The following is a 24,425-nucleotide window of genomic DNA, read 5'->3' on the forward strand; positions in this document are numbered from 1 at the left end:
TTACTATGTAAATTTTTAAACTAGGAACTTAAGAAGTATCAATGAGTTTCAGTAGGAGAAAAAATTGTAGAATCAAATAAATATCAACTCATCTCCTAGTTATCTGTTGTGACTTTGAACAAGTCAGTTACCTTCTCTGGGTGAAATTTTCCTGGGCAAGATGAACTATGTATTCTGGAGCTGCCCTCCTGACTTAGGAGGGCTGAGGTCTAAATTTCAGGAACATTTGGAAGGCACTTGTTATATACAGCCATCACTAACACATAATGGATTTCATAGACTTTAATGACAACGAAATAAGTTACATTCAGAAGTGAGAGGAATTTGCACTCTGAGAGCTGGAGGATGCCTGTCCCTGCTCCTCCAAGTAGCTTTGATTCACCACAGAGGAGAGAAGAGACGGTGTGAGGTCTCCATGGAGGACAAGTGGGGCACAAGAGCCCTGCGATTTCTTTTGCCTCATGCATGGAGACCTGGGAGATTTGGGAGGGTAGAGATAAAGGAAGCCCCACAAAGACTTCTGTCTGTCTAGCCAGAGGACCAGCAAAGAGCCAGCATCTATAGACATCAGCTGCCTGTGCAAGACAAACACCACAGAACACTGTGGTCCAATTCAGCCAGCAAAAGACGGAGAGTGGGACTTGGACTCAGCCTTACACAGAAGGCTATGGGTACCAAGGCCCATCCCAGCCAGGTGGTGCCAGAGGAGGCTGAATGGGACAGAATCTCATAACATGAAAATCTTCAGGCCCCTGACATCTGCCATATGAAGAGGCAGGAAGATCTCAAACAGCATGAGAAAAGGCTGTGCCAACCGTGAGAAGACAGAAATGTTAGATATAATGGAAAAAGATTTTAAAGCAACCATCATGAGTGCCTCAGTGAGCAATTATAAACATGCTTGAGACAAATGAAAAAAAAAAAAAGTCTCAGCAAAGAAATAGAAGGTAAAAAGAAAAACCAGACAGTACTATTTTTTTTTTAAAAAAAAAGCAAAATAAAAAAAAATATGGAACTTTTTTAAAAAGGAATTTTAGAGCTGGATTTTTTTAAAAACACAGTCCCACTGGGGTTGTAGCTCAGTGGAAGAGAGCTTCCTTAGCATGCACACTGGCTCAGTCCCCAGCACTGGGGGAAAAACCTCTATGGTTGGGCTTAATAGCAGAATAGAGAAGGCAGAGGAAAGAATTGGTGAGGTGGATGATAGAACCATAAAAATTACTCAGTATGGACAAGAGAGAAAAAAGAAACCAGAAACAAACAAAAATGAACAGAGCCTGAGGAGCTTATGGGGCTATAACAAAAGATTTAATATTTATATCATCAGAATCCTAGAAGGAAAGGAGGAGGGTAGGGCACATGAAGTACTCAAAGGCGGGAGTGGTTTCACATGCTTGTAATCCCAGCATTCGTGAGGCTGAGGCAGGAGGATTGCCATGAGCTCAAGGTCAGCCTGAACTGCATAGTAAGACCCTGTCTCAAAAAAAAAAAAAAAAAAAAAAAAAAGAGAAAAAAGAAAAGTACTTGAAGAAATAACAGAGGAAAACTTCACAATTATGGCCAAGTACATAAACCTACAGCTTCAAGAAGCCAAGAAAACCCCAAATATGATAAACCCAAAGAAATCCACACCAAGATATATCATAGTTAAACCTCTGCATACTAAAGACCAAAAATGAAAAGAGAAAGAAATAGTAGCATACATATAGCGGAAAAAAAATTCAAATGGCAGAATTTTTATCAGCAATCTTAGGGGCTGAGAGAAAGGACAAAAATATCCTTCAGAAGTGAAGATAAGGTCAAGATTCTCAGATGAAAGGAAACTAACAATTTGTTGCCAGATCTACCTTAAAAGAATGGCTCCTAGAGTTCTTTAAAGAGAAAGGAAATGATAAAAGAAGGAATATCAAAATATCAGGAAGCAAAAATATGTATAAATATAAAAGGCGTTCTCTTTAAAATTTTTATAGTCCATGTTAGTACATAATGATTACATTCATTATAGAAAATTGATACATGCACATAACACATCTCAATTCTTTTTTTCTACTTACCCTCTACCACCATCACCTTTTTTTTTGCCAGCACCAAATTCATTTATTTACCTTATTATAAGTCCTTATAATGTTAATTATCACTGGATGTGGTGGTGCATGCTGTAATCCTAGCACTCAGGAGGCTGAGGCAGGAGGATTACTATGAGTTCGAAGGCCACCCTGAGCTAAATAGTGAGTTCAAGGCCAGCCTGCACTACAAAGCAAAATCCTGCCAGAAAAAGAGCGGGGGGAGAGAGAAATTAGTTATCATACATACAAATTCATAACCAAGTTAATAGGCCAAAAACATATAAAACACATAAGGCAATTATGTTAAATCAAGGTGTACTTTTAGATACATTTTCCATGTTGGATTACAGTAACGCTCTTTTTTCCCGTTATCTGTCTTTGATATTGCACTTTATTTATATATTGAATTTTTTCATATAAGGAGAAACTTTGTTAATATTCAGGCTTATCTGTTTTGTTTACTTCATTTAACATTATGGTCTCAAAGTTCATCCATTCTCCTACAAATGACTCAAGTTTATCTTCTTCATGGCACGGTAGTATTCCATTGTGTATAATTACCACAATTCCTTTATGCATTCATCTGCTGTTGGACATATAAGCTACTTCCAATATTTAGCTATTATGAATTGTGCTGCTATGAGCAAGGATATATATACATCACTATGGTATGATGTCTTTAACTCTTTGGGAAAGATACCTAGAAGAAGAATATCTGGGTCAAATGGAATTTTTGTTTTAGCATATTTATTTCCATGTGATTGCACCAGTTTACACTCCCACCAACAATGAAGAAAGGTTTCTTTTCCCCCACAACCTTGCCAGTATTTGTTATTGGTTGATTTCTTGATGATAGCCATTCTTTCTGGAGTGAGATGGAATCTCAGTGTAATTTTCATTTGCATTTCTCTAATGGACAGCGATGCTGAATATTTTTTCATGTGTTTATTGGCCGTTTGTACTTCTTTGTCTGAGAAGTGTCTATTCATTTCAAATACCCACTGTTTGACTGGGTCTTAAATTTTGGGGAGTTTAATTTTCTGAGTCATTTATATATGCTAGATATTAGTCTTTTGTCTGAGGAGTAGCTAGCAAAAAGGTATTCCCTTTCTGTAGGTTGTCTCTTCACTCTGTTGGTGGTTTCCTTTATTGTGCAGAAGCTTTTTAAGGTTGGGCATGGTGGCACACAACTGTAATTCCAGCATGCAGGAGGCTGAGCCAGAAGGATCACCGTAAGTTCAAGGCCTTTCTGGGATACATACTGAGTTCAAGACTAGCCTGAACTACACAGCAAGACTCCAAAAAAAAAAAGCAGCAGCTTTGTAATTTGATGTGATCCCATTTATTGATTCTTAGAAGTAGTTCTTGTAAACCAGGATTCTATTCAGAAAGTCTTTGCCTACACATATGTCTTCAAGTGTTTTACCTGTTTTGTCATCCAGTAGATTAAATGTTTTATTCTAATGTTTAGATCTTTGATCCATTTGGTTTTAGTTTAGTGCACGGTGAGCGATATCAGTTTAGGTTGTCCTCAGCATGTGGGTAGCCAGTTTTCCCAGCACCATTTTTTAAAGAGGCAATCTTTCCTCTAACAAAAGATAAGGTAGTTTAGTATCCCTGGAGTTGTTTCTGCATCCCCTATTCTGTTCCATTGATCAACAAGTTGGTTTTTTGGTCTGGATCTTTGTGTGTGTGTGTGTGTGTGTGTGTGTGTGTGTGTGTGTGTGTCCAGTACTGTACTGTTCTATCCCTGCAGCTTTGTAGTATAATTTGAAGTCTGGGATCGTGATGCCCCTTTGCCCTCATTGTCTAGAATTGCTTTTGCTGTTCTAGGTCTCTTCTGGTTCCATTTGAATTTTAGGATTGCTTTCTGTAGTTTTGTAAGGAATGTTATTGGTATTTTGGTTGGGATTGTGTTAAATCTGTAAAACAATTTTGGAATTATTGCCATTTTGATTATACTGGTTCTGCCTATTCAGGAACAAGGGGATATCTTTCCATTTTTTTATATCCTCTTCCATCTTTTTCAGAGTACTATGGTTTTCATTATAGAGGTCTTTCATTTCTTTGATTAGGTTACTTTCTAAGTATTTCATTTCCCTTGATGCTATTGTTTGTTTGTTTTGGTCCCAGGAATTGAACTCAGGACCTTACACTTGCTAGGCAGGCACTGTGCTGCTGAGCTATATCCCTGGCCCCAATGCTATTATTAAAGATGTTGTTTCTCTAATTTCTCTCCCCATGAGTATGTTATTGATATTCAAGAACACTACTGATTTTTGAGTGTGGACTTTGTATCCAGCTACATTACTGATTTTAGTTATTCTTTCTATTTTTTTGGTTTTTTTTTTTGAGACAGGGTCTCGCTATGCAGTTCAGGCTGGCCTTGAGCTTAGGCTGGCCTCGAACTCACAACGATCCTCCTGCCTCAGCCTCCCAAGTGCTGGGATTACAGGCATGTGCCACCACACCCGGCTAGTTATTAATTCTAGCAGTCCTTTGGTAGAGTTTTGGGGTCTTCTATGTAGAGAATCATGTCATCTGCAAATAATGATAATTCAGCTTCTTCCATTCCTATCCATATCCCTTTTATTTCTTTCTCTTGTCTAACTACTCCAGCTAATAATTTGAGAACTATATCGAACAGCAGTGGTGAAAGAAGATATCCTTGTCTTGTTCCTTTTCTGTTTAGTATGAGAGTGGCTGTTGGTTTGACGTAGACAGCTTTTATTAGATTGAGATAAAGACCTTCTATTCCTATTTATTTCAGGGTTTTTATTATGAATGGATGTTGGATTTTGTCAGATGCTTTTTCTGCCTCTGGTGATGTGATCATGTGATTTTTGTCCTTACTTCTATTTATGTGGTATATTACATTTATTGATTTGCATGTGTTGAGCCATCCCTGAAATGTATCCTCCCTGGTTATGATGTATGGTCTTTTTGATGATTTGCTGAATTTTGTTGGCTGATCTTACTGAGTATTTTTGCATGTGTTATGACTTTGCTGTACTACTTTCCGGTAAATTTCATTAAAGAGTTTGAGGAACATTAATGTTAGATTTTCTCAAAAGTTATTGCAGAATTCAGCAGTGAGTCTGTCAGGACCTGGGCTTTTCTTAGTTGGTAGTTTGGGGTGTTTTTTAAAAAAATTTTCAAATTAAAAAAGATGTCCCCCCCAAAGCCTCATGTGGTCATAAGGAGGGGATTTTCGAAGATGGCTGGATGTGGAGAGTGTGCTTGTGGGTTAAAGGTGTTATACTGGGGTTAAGGATGGGTGGTAGAATAGTCCACTAATTGGTTTATCATGATTGTGAGTGTAGGTAATGGACACACCCCCTCTGGGTGTGGGTGGCGTCACCCAAAAAGCTTCTACCCTGAATGGTGTAAAAAGGAAAGGGAGGCTGGCTGCTCTGCTGCTTACTGCTTTTACTGCCTACAGCCTGCCATGTGTTGGTTACTTTTCTCTCACTGCTGCAACAAAATACCTAACACCCAAAGTGAAGGAAGGAAAGGTTTATTTAGCTTGCAGTTTGTGGAGATTTCAGTCCACAATCAGCTCACTCCAAGGCAGGGTGGCATGGCACAGGGACAGTGACAGTGACCAAGGCACAGGGGTTACACTTCAAGGCGGTAGAAGACAGCAAAAGCAACAAGAGCAAAGGGGAGGAGAGCAAGCCTCTTTTCCTCCCGTACATTGTATGCAGGCTACTTGCCCCCAGGTAGGTGTAGCACTCACACCATCTCATGCCCTCCTCTTGCACAGGCTCAGGATGTTTACAAAGTGAGGACCCTGGCCCCCTGCTAAGTCACTTAAACTTCTAAATGTCTCCAGTTGACACAGTGAACAACATCCTAGAGGTAAAGGGCGTGTCCTCTACACACTGGGATGTAGACCTGCTGCTTAGTTAAGCTTCTAGATTTCTCAAATTGACACAATTTATCAACCATAACACGTGGCATGAACTGTTGTTTCTCCTCGGTCATGCCCCTGTGCCCTGCAGCCTGCCCTGGAGCCAGCTGAATACGGACTGAAACCTCTATAAACTCAGATGAAAAAAGCCTTTTCTTCCTTTTACATGTGGGTTGGGTATTGTGTCTTAGTGATGAGAAAAGTAACTGAGACAGCACTGATGTTTGTTAAAGAGACTGGCCTATAGTTCTCTTTTTTGGTTGAGTCCTCCTCTGGTTTCGGAATCAGGATAGTGCTTGGTTCTAGGAATGACTTTGGGAGTACTACTTTCCTGTAAATTTCATTAAAGAGTTTGAGAAATATTAATGTTAGATTTTCTCAAAAGTTATTGCAGAATTCAGCAGTGAGTCTGTCAGGACCTGGGCTTTTCTTAGTTGGTAGTTGGGGGTGTGTTTTTTTAATTTTTCAATTTTAATGAAGGATACTAAATTATTTGGGAGTTTTATGTCTTCTTGGTTCAGCTTTGGTAGTTCAAATGTATCTAGGAATTTATCCATTCATTCTAAATTTTCCATTTTATTTTATTAGAGTACAGATTCTCAAAGTAGATAACAATAATCCTCTGAATTGGGCAGAATCTGTTGTGATTTTGCCTTTTTCATTTCTAATTGGACTTGGGTATTTTCTTTATTTTGGTAAGATTGGCTAAGGGTTTGTCTATTTTGTTTACTCTTTCAAAGAACTAACTCTTCAGTTCATTGCTTCTTTGTATTTTTTTTAGTCTCAATTTCATTAATTTCTGCTCTGATCTTTGTAATTTCCTTCCTCTACTAGCTTTGGGCTTGGGTCATTCTTTTTTCTCTAGGACTTTGAGATGCACCAGTAGGTTATTTGAGCTCATTCTGTTTTTCTAACGTGGGAGGTCACTGCTATAAACTTCCCTCTTAGGACTGCTTTTGTTGTGCCCATAGGTTCCTGCATGTCATACTTCTGGCATTATCATTTAATCACAGAAACTGTCTTTTTTTTTTTTGGCTTTTCTCCGGTACCGGGAACCGAACTCATGACCTTGCGCTTGCCAGGCAGGCACTTTTGCCGCTAAGCTAAATCCCCAGTCCCCACAGAAACTGTCTTGATCTGTTCTTTGATTTCATCTGTAACCCATTGATTATTCAAGAGGATATTATTTAATTCCCATGTGTTTGCATAGTTTCTATGCTGTCTTTCACCACTGAATTCTAGCTTCATTGACTATGATCTGATAATATGCATGGGATAATTTTGATTTTTTTTTTACATTGACTTAAGCATGCTTTATGGACTAACATGTGGTCTATTTTTGGAGAAAGTCCCATGTGCTGCTAAGAATATGTATTCTACTGATGTTGGAAAGACCACTCTGTAGATATCTATTAAGTCCATTTGGTCAAAGGTTTAGTTCAACTCTTGATATTTCTTTGTTGATTTTTTTTTTTTGAGCTAGTTGATCTGTCCATTTGTGAAAGTGGTCCCCCACTACAACTGTGTTGGTGTTTATCAGATTTTTCATACCCATCAGCTCTGTAATTCAACTTGGCCTTGAACTTGCTATGTAGATCAGGCTGGCCTCTAACTCAGCAATCCTCTTGCCTTGACCTCCTGAGCTCTGGGATTACAGGAATGTGCTGCTATACCCAGCCTTCACGGTTTGTTTTATGAATTTGGGTGCACCAGTATTTGATGCATATATGTTTATAATTGTTAGTTCTTCCTATTGTAAAAGGCTTTCTCTTGGAAGGCAGCTATGCTAACCACTATACCACCAACACCTCTGTAAGGCCTTCTCTTGAGTGGTCTGAATTATGTAGGTTTTTTCCTGTTTGAATTTTAGTTTGATTTGTTTTGTGTGTGTATTTATTTTGTGTGTGTGTTTGGTTTGGTTTGGTTTTGCTTTGCTTTCCTTTCCTTTGCTTTTGAGATAAGGTTTCACTATTTTAGCCTTGACTGGCCTCAAACTCTTAATCCATCCACCTCAGCCTCCCAAATACTGGGATTACAGACATATACAACCATACCTGGCTCTGAATTATGGTTTATGGTCAAAGTAAAATTTATAACAGTTTGATGTGATTATAAATGTATGTAAAGGAAAATATTTGAAGCCGACATGCTGTAAGTCAGAGAAAGTAACAGGATACAGAGGGTGGTATGTATACTACTGAAATGTCAGACATCTGTCAACTGAGAGAAATTATACGTTTGTGATATAGTTATGTTCATATCAGTAGAGCAACCACTAGAAAAACTGCTCTTTACGCAGAGATTTCCACTCAGAAATACTAATAGTATATAAACAAATCAAAATGGAATTTGATGGGGAGAAAAGATAGAAGACACAAATGATCAGGAATGACATAGGGGACATCTCTATAGATACTGCAGACATGGAGATGATAGTAAGGGAGCACCACAAACAGCCCACACAAATACATTTGATGGTTTGGATGAAATATGCCAGTTCTTAAACATACAAAAATACCAAAACCATTGAAATAAATAGATCATTTGAATAGTCTGTCACTGTTGAAGAAATTGAGTTTATAATTTTAAAACTCTCCAGGATAACTTTCTAGCCCAGATGGTTTCACCACAAAATTATACCACATGTTTAAGGAAGAATTAACACCATTCTACACAGTCTTTTCCAGAAAGCAGAAAAAGAAAAGCACTTTCTAATTTGTTGAAGCTAGTATCACCCTGACTTCAAAATTAAATAGCGTACCCAAAAATATAGTACCTCTCATGAATATGAAGGCAAAAATCCTTAAAATATATGCAAATAGTATTCAACTACACATAAAAATAATTATATACCATGACAAAGTGGAGTTTATTCCAGAGATGAAAGTCTGGTTCAATACTTAAAAGTCAGTATAGTCTAACATGTTAACTAGCTAAAGAAGAAAAAGTGTTGGACAAAATTTAACACCCATTCATGATTTTTAAAAAAAAACTCTCAAGAAAAATAGAATAAACTTCCTCAACTTGATTTTTAAAATGTACAAAATAAATAAATAACCCTACAGATAACATCATACTTAATGATTAAAGACTGACTGCTTTCTCCCTAAGATAAGAACAAGCCAGGTTCACTCTCACCCCTTGTAACTCAAGTTCTAGCCACTATGCTAGAAAAGCAACTAAAAAGCATGAAGACTAAGATAGAAGAAATAAGACTGTAGACGACATAATTGTCTATATAAAAAATCCCAAAGACAAAAAAAAAAAAAAAGAAGAAGAAGAGCCAGGTGTGGTGGTGCATGCCTGTAATCCCAGCAGTCAGAAGGCTGAGGCAGGAGAATCACTGTGTGTTCAAGACCAGTCTGGGCTACAAAGTGAGCTCAACACCAGCCTGAACTGCATAGCGAGACCCTGTGTCAAAAAGACCAGAAAAGAAAAAAAGAAAATCCCAAGGACTCAACCCAGAAAAGCTCTCCTAGGACTTATAATTTTACAGGGTTGCAAAGATATAAGATAAGTGTTCAGAAAAATCAATTGTATTTTTACATACCAACATAAAAATTAAAAATTTAATTTAATATATTTACAGTTGCTCCAAAAAATACTAGGGTTAAGCAAATACCTCAGTAATATAATAGTCACCTAAGATATGTAAGGCTTTAAGTTCAGTCCCCAGCCCCACTAAAACTAAAATAAAATTAAAAACTTAGATATAAACCCAACATGGCATGTATAGGAGAATACCAGTGAAAGAAATCAAAGAAATTTTTCAGGATGAGGAGCTAGGCACAGTTCGTAGACATGACATCAAAAGCACTATACATAACTATTTTCAAAAAAGTATAGTACAAATTAATAATTGAACTTTATCAGAATTTAAAACTGACCAAATCTGGTTTTTCCAGGTTTTCAAATCTGATTCAATAGTTGAAAATCAATTGATATAAAAATCACATCAATATACTAAAGAAGAAAACTCGTGTTCATATCCATAATGCTAAGCTTTTAACAAAACCCAACATCCATGCATAACAAAAACTTTCAGCAAACCAGGAGTAGAGGGGAATTTCTTCAACTTGATAACAGCTACAAGAAACAAATCAGTAACATCATACTTTATAATGAGAAACCTAAAGCTTTCTCCCTAAGATCAGGAACAAAGCTGGGATATCCCCTTCCCACTTTTTTCAGTGTCATACTAGAAGTCCTAGGAGGTGTGATAGATAAGAAAAGAAATAAAAAGTATAATACAGACTGAGAAGAAAGAAATAGAACTGTCTTTATTCACAGAAGAGATTATTGTCTATGCAGAAATTTAACAAAACAAGTTGAGTGGTGTGGCACAAGCTTCTGATCCCAGCACTGAGAGAGACTGAGTGAATACATTACTGGCTTAGAGAAATCCAAAATCTGTGGGACAGCACAGACCTCTTGCCAAGAAAGGCACTTTCTGCTGTGTGGCAAGAGAAATACGTGCTGAATTCACTCGTGGTATGGATTTGAACTGGCAAGCCCAGGCCCTGTTGGTCCTTCATGAGGCAGCAGAAGCATTTTTAATTCAACTCTTTGAGGATGCCTATCTCCTCTTCTCTCCTTACATCCTAGGGGAGCCACTGTCCTCCCCCAAGTTCTTGCAGCTGACCAGGAGGACCTGGGGCATCCAGGAAGGAGCTGACCTCCCGTGTAGCATTTCTGGTAATACCTGGACACTCCAGAGCCACCTTGGATCCAGTAGTGTCTGAGACACTTCCTGGACATTGCTGTCTCTGAGCAGTGTGTGCGTGTTGCCTTTGAAATTTTATTTATGAAGAAGAGGATTGCATGGCTTTGCTGTGTAACAGAGCTGTGACACGAGATAACCAACACAGTTCCAAAGGCCTAAAAAGTATTTGCAGATAAAAGATTCCCAGTCAACTTTAGTTTGTGAATTACTCATATGACTGCTTAAGGATTTTGAAGGCATCAGATCTGCTATGTTTTGGGAGAAGGATATTTACTTATTATCTCAGATCTTTCTGTAATATGTGCATATTTAACTATGTATAAAATTGTACTTTTACTTAAAATATTAGGGGAAAAAAATAGAGCAATCTAGCTATTTGCATGAAATGGCTGGCTGGGCGCTCCTAACATGCAAATCTCTTCCTTCCAGATTAATCTCATCATTGATGGTTGTCATCAAATGTGTAGCTTTTCATAATTTAATTGAGGTTAAAATAGAAAATCTTTTTTTGTTTTTTTTTTGGTGCCAATGATTAAACCCAGGGCCTGTGCATGTTAAATATGTGCTTTACCATGGAGCTACACCCCTGCCTGAAATAGAAAAACCTTTAAATCTTTGTGGTGCCTCATAGTAAGTTCATACCAAAATATCAAAATCATTCAGAAATTGTGACTCACAGCATCTAACATTTCATACTTAGTTATATATAAATCACAACTATTAGCCAAGGATTTTAAAGTACTTTTTCATTTTTTAAATAGATATTTTATAGCTTTTCTTGGAGAGATAATAATTCTTTAATGAAAAAAGTTACTGTTGTAGCTTTATACTTTTGTTTTGTTTTGGGTTTTGGTTTTCTTGTTACCAGGAATTGAGCTCAGGACCTCACGCTTGCCTAGCAGGTGCTGCCCCGCATACCTCTGGCCCCTATATGATATTTTTGTATGTTAAATTAAGTCCTTTGGGTTCTATCCTTAGCACAGCCAAAAAAAAATTTTTTTAAAGCTGAACATTAAGTTCCTTTTTTGTACAGTTTACAAACAGCCACACATTTAAAGAAGAGAATTGAAGGATGTGGCTTTGCTTTTGATGGAGTAGAAATGAGTAGCAGATAAAAACCTTGCCCTTCTGTTGTTACTGAAAACAGTTTGAGATTTTTAGAGAAATGGGGAGTGCCACCCCAAAGTATAGCATCCTACACAGTAATAGAAAGAATGAAATACTGATGGTGCAGCAACCTGGATAAATCTCCAGAACAATACATTTAAAGAAAAAAGCCCATCTCAAAAGCTTACACACTGTACTGTACTGTACAGCACATTTATACATTCCTGAAACAACGCAATTATAGACACAGTGAACAGACAAAAATCAGGAGGGGTTGGAGGTGGGCTGTCAAAGGGTGCAGGAAGAACCCTTAAGTTGTGACCATCTGTATCATGGTGCAGGCTGTGACACTGAGCTGCACTTTTCTGAGATGCCTCTGCTGTAGGAAACTGAGTGAACAATACCTGGGATCTCTATTTCTAGCAACTGTGTGTCCATCTGTAGGTACCTCAAAGTTTTAAAATTTAATAAGGACTCAGAAAACTGATAGTTTCCTAATTATATAGCCACAGTTGACTGTGTCTGTACTCTCGGGCTCTTCAGGTCTACTGGGGCTGGATTTCCCAACTGCAGTTTCCAGCCTCCTCGAGGCTGAAAGCTGGCCTCAGGGGAACATTTGCACCATGGAAGTGCAAATACTACACACCAGGGCTCCACTACTTTGGTAATAGGCCAGACTTAACAAGATGAAAGAGAAAACATTCATAAATCAACTAAACTTAAAAGCAAGTTGTGCGTGTAGCTGCCGCATTGTGAACCGCCCAAAGCCTAAGGAAGTAGTCTCATCCATTCAACAGTGATTTTCTGATTCAACAAAGACTGTGCTTAGAACCAATGTCTTAGTTCCTTTTCTCTTGTTGCTGCGACAAAATACCCAACACCCAGAATTAAGGAAGGAAAGGTTTATTTAGCTCACAGTTTGTGGAGGTTTCAGTCCATAATCCGCTGGATCCAAGGCAGAGGAGAAACAGTTCATGGCGGCAGAAGACAGCAAAAGCAACAAGAGCAAAAACGGAGAAGAGAGAGAACAAGCCTCCCTTATATTATATGCAGGCTACCTGCCCTAGGGCGGTGTAGCACTCACACCCATAATCCCAGCATTGGCCCATGAATCAGTCACAAACTCTAGAAGCCCACCCCCATGACTACATGAGGCTTTAGGGGGACATCTAGACACAGACCATAACAATCAGTAACATTCCTGTATCCATCTTGTTTTGGTCTTATTGAGAACAAAAATAACATCCTGCATTCATGTTAGGTGCACCCATTCATCATAGGTTGCTGTGGATGCCGTAGCTGGTTAAAGCAGGAGAGTCTTCAGGGAGAACTTACAGGAAACAGCATATTGAACTGTGCAATGTGTAGCCCTTCATCAGTAGGACTTGGCACAACTGACACGCATGTCTACATGGGGGCACACACTGGCCAGGAAGGAGTCCCAGCCAGTCCCTGTGATGAAGAAGATGTTGAGACAGGGTGTCTTGTTAAATATACAGATTTCCATGCCATACCCCAAGGTTCCATGATGGGTCTGACTGGGGTGGGCCTTGGGTCTGGGCAGGTTATCACTCAGTGTGGCTGTGCCTTGCTGTATTCTTGGTGGGGGCCAGTTGGGGACAGGCTTGCTGGACCTCTCTGGCTCCTCTGGCCCCTCTGCCACCTTTCCCTCCTCACTCTGCCCCAACCCAGGCCTCAGTGTACTGTGTGGCCGCTGTGCTGTGGACAGCAGCCAAATTCAGCGTCCCCCGTGACCAGAAGCTGGCCCTACCACGCAGGCTCAAGACTCTCCTCCTGGACATGGCCAGGCGCTGCGCTCCAGAGCGGCCATCTGTGGCTGAGGCCATCAAGGTAACTGTACTATGACTGGAGACCTACTCACCGGTCCCCGGGGTTCTATTAGGTAGAGAAGGGAATGGCTATCATTTTTTGGCTGTGTGGGCAGATAGCATGGGGTCAGCTGTTAAAAATTGCTGCTAACTATAATTATCTACGAAATTCATCTCTTTCCTTGGGTAGGTTGCAAATTTGGGGTCTTTGGTCTTGTGTGCACACACAGACTGATTCTGACCCCTCTGCCGTGGTTCTATGACATCTGCCTCTCCTAGATCCCTGTCTCTTGTCTCCAGCACATATGGCAGAAGCTTTCAGCAAGGCAAGAGCTGGGGAGCAGCTGTGGCTTCTTCTGTTCAGTTTTTATTCACAGCTGCAGATGGACTGCAAGGCCAGACACCTAGAAGTGAATTCTCCTCAAGGTTACCCAAGTTAGGGCCCCTGCAGAGAAGACCCTAGGGCCTCCCTGTGGCCCATCCACCTGTGTTCCTGGAAGCATCAGGGAAATTGGGGCTGGTAAGGCAGGAGCTGATGCCTGAGCTGCCCATCCTAGCCTGCCCAGATGGTCTCCCTGCTTTCAGGTCTGTGGGAGCTACCTTCTCCAGCGGGGCATGGATAGCAGAAAGATCCTAGCCCACCTGCGGGTGTCCACCTACAAGGTAAGATGGTGCATCTCAAAGCTCATCGAGGGCTGCTTCCTGTTGCCAATGCCCAGACAAGAAACCTGCTCGTCTCCTGCTGTATTAAGGCTAAGAGACAACATAGGAAGAGGGAGTGAATAGCCATCCTCCTGACACAGTTGGTGTCTCAGGTTTCTCTGCTCATGGGAATGAGCTTCTGGAGGACCTGAGTGTGCTGCTGACTACTCCACTATATGCGGGTGCTGTGCACTTGGTGGGAGGAGCTATTTACTCTCTGTCGTATGTCCTGAGAATCCTGCAGAGTGACCCTTAGGTAGCCAACAGCATTAGCAAAGATGTCTATCAGCTTTCTGAATGGATGTGGAGCAGTTCAGGGGACTGAACTCCCCACAACAGGTTAAGGGTCCATTCTGCCACAATCTTCCCATTCTCTAGAGACCTACCACAGCCTTACTGAGGTGGGGGAGCTCCAAATCTTAAAGCAGGCTCCTCACAGCCAGACTCCCTTATACCACAGAAAGCTCCTCAGACCGGCCTGGCGTGTTGCTGGGCATTGCAGGACAGGCCTTCACACTGTACTTCTGGGCCCCATTGTCCTCTGACCAGCCATTTGTGACCTTCCACCCCAGGTTCACCAGGAGGAAGAGACCATCGGTCTCCAAAATGCCTTCTCAGTGGTTGAACTGAAACCCCGCACAGCACCAGCTCCCAAGCCCAGCCCAGGTGGGCATGTTTCCAACTCCTCTCACCCTTCCTATCTACCAGCTCCTGTGCCCCACATCCACTCTGCCCTCCCCCAGAGTCCAGCCCTCAGGACACTCACAGCTGATGTCACCCAGAAGCTCAGAGCAGTACGTCCAGAGCTCAGCCACAACCCCGCCCAGGCCATTCTTGGTCTCACCTCCTCCCCACTCAGGACTCAGCTCCAGATTCTTTCTGTCCTCCCCAGCTACTCCGCATCCACGTTCTCACCCAGCAGCTCTCATCCTACCTGGCTACCTCCTCAGGGAGCCTTTCCTGGGCCCAGGGATAAGACCCCTCCCAGCAGCCCCAAGCCTCCTCCAGGCTTCTGGCCTGTCCCTTCACTCCAGTCCTCCGTAGGCACTGGTCACTCCCCACCTTCTAGCCCCTAGGCCAGCCCAGCAAAAGAGTTCCTCTGGGATGTGTAGGAAAGGATGACGCGCTCAGCCTTGGTCCTGACAAGCCAGCAGGGCCTTAAGTATGGGAGCCGCAGGCCCCACAACTGTCCCTTCCCCCGCGTGGCCTCCCAACCACCTGCTGTCCCCAGGCTTCCTGTCAGTCAGCAGTGACACCAAACTTGTAGCCATGCCGGCGCCTGTGCGCAGTCCACCTTCCTGCTGCGAAGAAACCAGAGAGCTGCCTGCAGCCTTCACCTCTGAAGCCACTCACTTTAAGCCCATCATCCTTGCTCAAGACGCAGGTGTGCCCAGGTGAGTGCCCCACCCTCACCCCAGCTGGCAGCATCCCCAGCACAGTTGGCCCCCCTCAGATCTCCCTTCCTCTCTGTTCACAGGGCCCAGGTTTCTTTGTCCTCAGGTTCAGCTGAGAAGCTCAAGGAGAAGAATGAGCAGTTGGTGGGGGAGGATGAAGGGAGCCAGGCAGCCCAGGACCTCTCTGAGGCCACAAACCTGAAGACCGTTAATCAGCTGGCACCCAGTCCAGAGCTGCAGGGAGAAACCCTGGAACCTGTCAGGGAGTCAGTGCCACACAGCTTGGCCCAGGAGTGCTCCTGCCAACCAGGCCCCAAACCAGCCAACCCACAAGAAGGGGACACACCAGCGATGCCCAGCCCCTCTGCCCCCACCCCACCCCAGAAGGTACTGACACTGCCTCCTGAGCAAGGGCCAGATGGGCAAGCTCCACCTGGAGCCACTCTGCCTCCAAGGCCCACCTCAGCCAACCAAGGCCCCCGTCACCCGTGCAAGCCACCCAAGAACAAGGCTGCCGAGACTGAAGGCCCCCGGCCAGTGGCACGGGGCCCAACACTAGCTGCAGTGAGTCCAGACAGCCCTAGGAGCCCAGGCAATCACCCTGAGAGGGCCTGGCCAGCAGACCGCAAGCTATGTCCATCCAGTGTGGATACCTCATCCCCGCCGAAGAAGACAACCTGTCCCTCCCTGCAGGAGGCCATGCGCCTCATCCAGGAGGAGTTTGCCTTTGATGGCTACCTGGACAACGGGCTGGAGGCTCTGATTATGGGTATGGGGGCCACAGGGACCAGCATGAGCCCCGGGAGGACCGGGGAGAGCCCAAGGGTGTAGACACAGCCCACGGGACATCAGAGGGGATTTTGCATAAAGGGTGGCAGAGGGGCTGGGGGCCCCCAGGACAGTGAGGGGAGCTCAAAGAGCTGGTGGTCGGGAGCTTTGATTGGGAAGTGCCTGGGAGTCCACACAAGCCCATCTCTCCCTGAGACCATCTCTTCCATGTGACCATGAGTGAGGGTACCACATCGTAACTTGCCCTATCACTTTGCAAAACTAGGGGAATATATTTACGCCTTGAAAGACCTCACCTTTGCCACTTTCTGTGGTGCCATATCTGAGAAGTTCTGTGACCTGTACTGGAATGAACAGTTGCTACAAAACCTCTTCAAAGTGGTCAATGGACCATCCTCGCCCTCTGAGAGGTGGGTGACCCCAGGACCCAGGCTTCCCTTCCTGGGGCCCTGTGGCGGAGCGGGACCCCAACGCCCATGTATGTTGTACTTATAGGGTCTTTCCTGACCTAAACTCTTTCTTTCTCAGTGTCTCACTCCCATACCATGCACCTGTTCCCCCTCCACAGCAACTACACAGCCCCATGGATGTGGCATTTGCTGATGTGTGTCTGCTATTGGGGCATGGGTGGGGGAAGCATGCTTTCTGACATTCTCCTGCCTACATGAGGAGTAAAAGTAGTTGTTGGCAAATGTGCCCATCTCAGCCCCCAACACCAGCATGCATTTCCATGGGTGTGAGAGGGCGATCTGGACTAGGCCTGGATTCCATCCAGCAGCGGTTTTATGGAGCCGGTGCCCCACTGTCTGTGAGGACTTATTCCCCACCAGTGTTTGCCCGCTGGGGGCTTTTCTGCATAGGCCCAAGGCCTCATCCAGTGGGAAGGGACTGGAGGGGATCTGACCAGTCATTCTGATTGTCAGCACTTCTGAGGACACAGGGTCTCAGCTCCAGAGTTCGCCAGGCAGCTGTGCAACCTCCAGCAAAAGACCCTCATTGCACGGACTGGGTAAGAAAAATCCCACACAGAAGGTGGGAGCTATAGCTGTTCTCACTGGGGTCCTCCAGTCCCTCCTGTTGAGGCTAATTACAGGAAAGGCTTCCGCATCAGGACAGCCTTGCTCTAGGGAACACCATTGGAGCCTCGGCCTGCAGGCAGAGGCTGTGGTAGCCCCTTCCCTCCTTCCCTTCAGTGGCTTCCAACACAGTGCTGGTTCAGCTGGCTTTCTCAGAGTATTAGCCCAGGATTCCCAAATCCACTAAAAACTGTAGTATCCCAAAATCCAGTCTAAAGGAATCAAGACAGGCTGGCCAAGCAGGTGGGGTGACTGATCACCCAAATACATTTACTGGCCAGTAATAGGCACTTGGTGATGGCATCCTCCCTATTTAAGCAAATCAGGGAGCAAGTGAGCAGACAGCAAGCATGAAGTCCACCTGCTCCCAGAAAGGGGGCCCAGGAGGCCACCAGCATAGGCAGAAGCGCCCAGAGGTGATAGAGCCCAGAGGATCCAGAAGGGTTTGTGAACCACTAGAGCTGGGCTTGACTCTAAATGCTCCAGAAGGACAGGTGGGTCTGGATGAGACAGACACAGGACCCAGGGCTGGGGGCAGGGTCTAGATCCCACAAGAAGTTTGAAAACTGTACAAGTTGCTGGGCATGTTGGTGCATGTCTGTAATCCCAGCACTCAGGAAGGCTGAGGTAGGAGGATTGCTGAGTTCAAGGCCAGCATTGGCTACACAGTGAGTTCACAGCCAGCCTGAATTACACAGTGAGACCCTGTCTCAACAAAAGAACAGAGAAAAGAATAGAAACGAAAAAAGAAAAGAAAGCCGTACAAGTGTCCAGAAGGAGTCTGGTCTAGGGATGGCATTGCTTCTGGTTGTAACCATCTCTTCAAAAGCTACTCAGAGTTCCTAGAAACTACCTCCCAAGCTCTGCCCAGCCTGACCACTGGGAGGAGTGGTCTTGAGGGCATCTGGGCCTCCCTCCGTGGACAGAAGAGCTGCCCACTGACCTCCATCTCTTTCTTTCAAGGCAAAGAAAAATCAGCTGCAGCCCGGGGCGGTGGAGGCCCCTGCTCACCCACCACGCTGTCAGACATAGACTCAGACACACTCTCACAGGGAAACTTGGAGGTGGGATTTCGGCCACAGAAGTCAATAAAAGCAGCACGAGAGCAGCAGCCAGAAGCAGGTGTAGATGGACAAGGCCCAAGCTTGGAGCCAGCTGCCAGGACCTCAGACACAGACCCTGTGACCCAGCTGGCCAGACCCAATGAGGGCACCCAGGCAATATCTCTGGGCCCAGCTGAGTTTCAGAGCTGCAGCCCTGGCTGGTCCAGTGCCTTCTATGAGGCTGACTGCTTTGGGGCTGACGTCTACAACTACGTGAGGGATCTGGGGAGACAAAAGGCTGGTGGGCACCCAGAGCCTGAAGCCCAGAGCCCGGTGAGTCCAGGGCTTCTGCCCAGTGAGGGGTGGGGCACTGTGGCCTCAGGAGCACCATAGGCAGTGCTTCCAGGTCACCCCAGGAGGGAGGTAAGGGTGCACTCAGAGCCCCACCTAGGCTATATCTGCTCCCAGAACACCCACGGTGCCCCCTGTCTGCATGTCGTTTTATGGAAGTGCTTTGCTCATCAGCATATTCTCCACAATTTGGAGGCAGGAAATGGCTTTTCTCTCATGTTAGCTAGGCACATGGCCTCCAGGTGACAGGTGCTTGGGAAGTCATCAGATCCTTGTGACCACAGTGGGTTTCAGGTTGGCAGGCGAAGCATCCTTCCTTTCAGGCTCCTGGCACTTCGGCAGTAACAACTGTGAGATGAGAACACCAGAACTGTCTTGCCCAGGGCAAGTCAAGTCCAGGCTGGATGCAGGGTCAGTGTGACCTGGCATGGGCTTCTCTGGCAGGGAAACATCAGGTATAAGGGCCTGGTGCACCTGGTAAAGAGCAGAGTGAGCTTGGAATCCTCAAAACATGCACAGCTGGTACTGAGCTGCCCTCCAGACTAGACTGTTCATGAGGATCATGAGGGTCCTAGGATCTTTGATAGCCTGAAAAGGGCCTATGGACATAAGTGTTTTCCATGAGGTGTTGCAGAAGGGACTGTGGGCTCTTCCCCTATCAGAGCCTTGAAAATGCACTGAGATCAGCTTTGGACCAGTATCTGTTCTGACTTCATTGTGATCCTGGGACTGGGACCAACTCTCCTGAGTTAGCTGGGGGTACAGGTGGACACAAACCCTAAACAAGCCAGCCAGGTAGCCAGTTCACTCCTGCTTGGGGATGACGTACCCCAGTGGTTGACCTGGAGAAGGTTGTCAGCTTCAGGGCATACGGACTAGACAGTGAGTATGACCTTGTTTTGTCTTTCCAGCCGGGGAAGAGGACAGTTGAATTTCATGTGCCCTCTTCTACTTGTAGGTGTCTTATGGGAGACCAGGCAAGCTGCTTAGTCTCTCTGAAGGCCCACCATATCTGCTTCAAACACACAAAGCATATAATACAGACGTAGATTTCACATTTGCAACCCAAGGAGAAAGTGAATATGCCAGCAGGCTGTTGCTGAGGTAGTGGACAGCACTGACCACCTGCAGTGCATACAGTCAGCTCGAGTGCTTGTTGTGGCTGCATGTAACATACACACACTACAAGTGTCCTCACAATGCAGATGCAGTGCCCCAGCTCCCCCATCTACCACCCCATGTCCTACACTCGTGCTTGGTTTGCTTCTCCTGCTGTTAAAATAGGCTTTGCTTTCAGTGTTTGGGAGATCGCAGTGGCTTCAGCTCCTCCCTGTTTTCTTCCTTTTTCTCGTTTATTATTCCAATTTTCTTCTGGCTCTTGTTTCATTTACCTATCCTGATATTCACCAGCCATTCATCCAATTAAATTCATTAGCCACTGTGCCTAAATTGTGCCTCAATAGTTCACATTTACTTCTGTAACAAATATAGCTAGGCATGGTGGTACATACCCATAATCTCAGAAGTCTGAAAAGCTGAGGCAGGAGGATCTCAAGTTAAAGCCCAACCTGGACAACTTAGTGACTTAGCAAAACTCCCTCAGTGTTTTTAGATCTAGCCAACCAGGTCAGTCTGTTGTCTGTGCTTGTTTGTCAGCCAGAGTGTGGCTTTGACACTGATACCAACACTTGTGTTTTTGTCTCCATTGTCCCTTGTGTGAATTTTAGGTAATGTAGATTTATCTAACATCAGTCAAAAACAGTCCTCAAAGAATCTGTTTGCTATCCATTATCCTGCAAAGGGTTGCTGATAAATATGTAACCTTACAGATGATGGTTATCAACACAGACCATTACAACTTTGCATGAGCCACAGCCTAGGAGGCAGGAGGTATATGCTAACAACTTGGGGTGCCACATCCAGGTTCCCAAATGCCTTGGTGCCCACAAACCTTCCTGATGGAGACCATTGCAAAGTGGCTCTGAGCAGGATTTATATTAACCAATTGACTCTTTATGTTTATTTGTAAGTCTACCCAAGGCCTAGGCCCCTTGTCTGGAGATGGGCAACCTGTAATGGCAAGTAAAGCTGTGGCGCCTCAAAGGACAAGACAAGGCCACAGCTAAGGACACCTGGCTCCAGCCTCAATTAGCTAGATAAAGACTGTAACTGGAGGCATCTCACTCCTGTGGTGAAGGCTTTCCTGGAAATGACATAGTTCTCCTAAATTAACATAATGTATTACTTAGAGAAGTCCTTGTAGGAACTCCCAAGGCCCTGCCATTCAAGACAGATTCCCTCCTATCTTCAGTATTCCCTGCCCTCGTTCTGGTAACTAAATAAATATGGGCCACCTGGAAAAGTTTGGGGTCTTAGCTCCCAGAGAATCGCGAATTCTGTTAGAGCGTTTGGAACCTCACGGAGCCCTAAAGTTAAACCACTTGACTCTTTATTTAAGCCTTCACTGTCCACTTGTTTGGGAGATTGAGGGCCTGATCAGTTTGCAATAACTAGGGGATAATAGTAACCCGATGCTTCCCCCATGGATTTGTCACACCTGCATCTGCTCCGAAGACAAAGGGTGATGGCTTGGAAGGAGCTTGGTACAAGATGACCTCTGGAGCAGAATGAGAGCCCTATGGTGCAGCCATGGGGGATGTGGCCACTACTACTCCCCTTAGAAGCAGGGTTGCAGAGAAGCATGCACGGATGGCTGTGGAGACCTGCAGGCCTCACTCCAACCAGCAGACGGAACACAGTTCCATCTCAACTTTTGTGGTCAACTGGGGGTGTTTCTCAAAGACAGAATTTGTGCAGCTGCAGTCACTTGAGTGGTGGCTCATGTGACTGAGGAATTGACATTTTTCTTTACCTCATTTTAATGATCTACAAACCCTTGTATGGCCAGTGATTCCATGTGAGAGGCATAGGCGCTAGGCAGGCAGCTCGCAGGTTAGCCCAGGAATTGACTACTACGATCCTCATGAGGAGGAACTGACTCAGGCTGGCTGTCTAGTAGGAGCCTGCTTTGAAGCTAAGCATGACGTGGAAAGTCAGTTTTCCTACCCATAATCCTAGCACTCTAGGAAGCTGAAGGAGGAGAATCGTAAATTTGAAGCCAACCTGGGCAACTTACTGACTTGTGAGATCTTGTCTCAAAAAAAAAAAATTTTTTTTTGGGGGGGTGGGGGAGTTTCTGGTACCAGGAATCAAGCTCACAAACTCGTGCTTGCCAGGCAGGAGCTGTGCCGCTGAGCTAAATCCCCAGTGCCCCCCCCCCAAAATTTTTTTAAAGGTCTGGAGATGTAGCTCAGTACAAAGGCCCTGGATTCAATTCTCAGTACAAAAACTGAGAAGAAAAAAAAAGAAAAAAAGAAAGAAAGGGAGGGGGTGCAGCAAGGGTGGGAGGAAGGAAGGGAGGAAAGAGGGAAAGAAAAGAGAGAGAAAAGAAAAGAAAAAAGAAAAGAAAAGGTTGGTTTTCTCCAATTTATTTCTGTGGAGAAGCACCATGCCGCCAGGTGTACCACAGCTGAGCTGGCACAGTATCCAGGGTCTTGGAGGACCCGACTTCACAGGGAGACTGCATTCTACCTTGGACACCTCTGCAGCTGCCCAGTACCTACAACACAAACCATCATGGGGCTGGCTGCCTTCTACCATCACTGCCAACACAGTGTGTGGTAGAAGACAGCCACCAAACTGCCAGATAGAAGGTATCCAAATATGTAAACAAAAATATTGCCTGTTTTTCCTTCTGCTGACCAATTTGCCCAGTTAACTGCAGGACCATGGGATTAGGGCAAGCAGCATCTGGTCTTGAGCTGCTGCCATCACCAAGGGGCACTGGCCGTAGCTGGCTATTAGGTTAACCTTGCTCAGGGCCACAACTCTACCTGGACCTTCACCATAGGAAGTAATTTACTTAGGAACCCGAGTGGTCACTAGCCAGGCATGTGCCTGTGCTCATCCTCTGCCCCCTGCCCAGCTCCTCACTGTGGGCCTCACCCCATCCTCTTCCTGTGGAAACAGTTTAGTGAAAGACTCCCTGGAATCCCAGATGCAGTTCCCAGAGGCCCCCAGGGCTACTTGCACAGCCCTCCCAGCTCACTTCCTATCTTTAGCTGGCCCACAGCCTCCTGGGTGTAGTCACAGAGGCTGTGTCTGTCTTTTCTTGAAGGGAAAGGTTGTATCTGGATTCTCTTTAGGGCAATTACAACCTTTTGTGGACCCTCCAAGTTGTGCCTGAGGCCATGACTGCTCTGATCGCACCTGCTGTCCTTCTTCTTAGGAGCTGGAGCAGCAGCTCATGATAGAGAAAAGAAACTACCGGAAGACCCTGAAGTTCTACCAGAAACTTTTACAGAAGGAAAAGCGCAACAAAGGTAACTCTGCGTGGATGCTCTCCACAGGTAAGGCCTCTGCATGGGCTCAGGGGAGTCACCTTGTGCCAACTGTGCTCTGCCCACAGGCTCTGAGGTGAAGACCATGTTGTCCAAGCTGAGAGGGCAGCTGGAGGAGATGAAGTCCAAAGTGCAGTTCCTCAGCTTGGTCAAGAAGTACCTGCAGGCAAGTAACACTGAGATGGGATCCCTACCATCAACGCTGTGTATGCTGTGCATCCACCCACATTTGGTCTGACCCCATGTGTGGAACAAACTGCACAAGCCCTGCCTCCTCAGGGTTAAGGTCTGGGTGACCAAGCACTCATCCCACACACACTGGCCAGTGGCCATGACCTGCCTGTCCTCCCAGGTCATGTACGCGGAACGTTGGGGCCTAGAGCCCTGCGCCCTGCCAGTGATCGTGAACATCGCGGCAGCCTCCTGTGACACACTAGACTTCAGTCCCCTGGATGAGTCCTCCTCCCTCATCTTCTACAATGTCAACAAGCACCCGTGCGGGGGCCGACAGAAGAAGGCTCGCGTCCTACAGGCCGGCACACCACTGGGGCTCATGGCCTACCTCTATTCCAGGTGTGTCCAGGAGGCTGGGCAGGACCCTGTAACCTATGGGCCACAAGATTTTGAGAGCAAAAGGGAGAAAAGCTTATTCAGAACAAAGGAAAAAAGCCCCCATTTAGGATGGGCTGTACTGCCTTTTGATTTAGAAAGTTTTGTTTTTGTTTTTTTTTTTGATACCGGAAATCGAATTCAGGACCTTGCGCTTGCCAGGCAGGCACTTATGCCACTGAGCTATATCACCGGCCCCTCCTAGAAAGATGCTTAATCAGAGTTTGAAGTTTCTTTATGTTAGCTGTCACCTGCTCCATGACTGATCTGCTTGCCACGGTGGCCTCAGCCACAGGCCGGGTGCTACGTCTCAGGGTGTGCTAGCAGGCACTGTGGGAGAGCTGGGGAACGGCCTGCAGAATATGCCCATGGGCTTCCAATGCAGACACCCTCAGGAGTCTCAGAGGCATGGCCTAGGTTCCA

The 24,425-nt window shown here is 45.0% G+C and overlaps 1 protein-coding gene across 1 annotated transcript in view; it reads left to right on the plus strand.

Moving 5' to 3' along the window:
- Kndc1 (kinase non-catalytic C-lobe domain (KIND) containing 1) overlaps nt 1-24,425 on the plus strand; it is a gene marked incomplete in the record, with an annotated part of 58,392 nt that overhangs the window by 22,053 nt on the left and 11,914 nt on the right. The window contains 11 exon segments of the mRNA XM_005402083.2: nt 13,502-13,660; nt 14,224-14,301; nt 14,913-15,006; nt 15,572-15,734; nt 15,818-16,503; nt 16,789-16,933; nt 17,447-17,532; nt 18,563-18,975; nt 23,282-23,375; nt 23,462-23,559; nt 23,746-23,966. Of these exon segments, the coding sequence (XP_005402140.2) occupies nt 13,502-13,660; nt 14,224-14,301; nt 14,913-15,006; nt 15,572-15,734; nt 15,818-16,503; nt 16,789-16,933; nt 17,447-17,532; nt 18,563-18,975; nt 23,282-23,375; nt 23,462-23,559; nt 23,746-23,966 (2,237 nt within the window).

Source organism: Chinchilla lanigera, unplaced genomic scaffold, assembly GCF_000276665.1.
Source record: "Chinchilla lanigera isolate Chin_1 unplaced genomic scaffold, ChiLan1.0 scaffold00076, whole genome shotgun sequence".
NCBI classification, from domain to species: domain Eukaryota; kingdom Metazoa; phylum Chordata; class Mammalia; order Rodentia; family Chinchillidae; genus Chinchilla; species Chinchilla lanigera.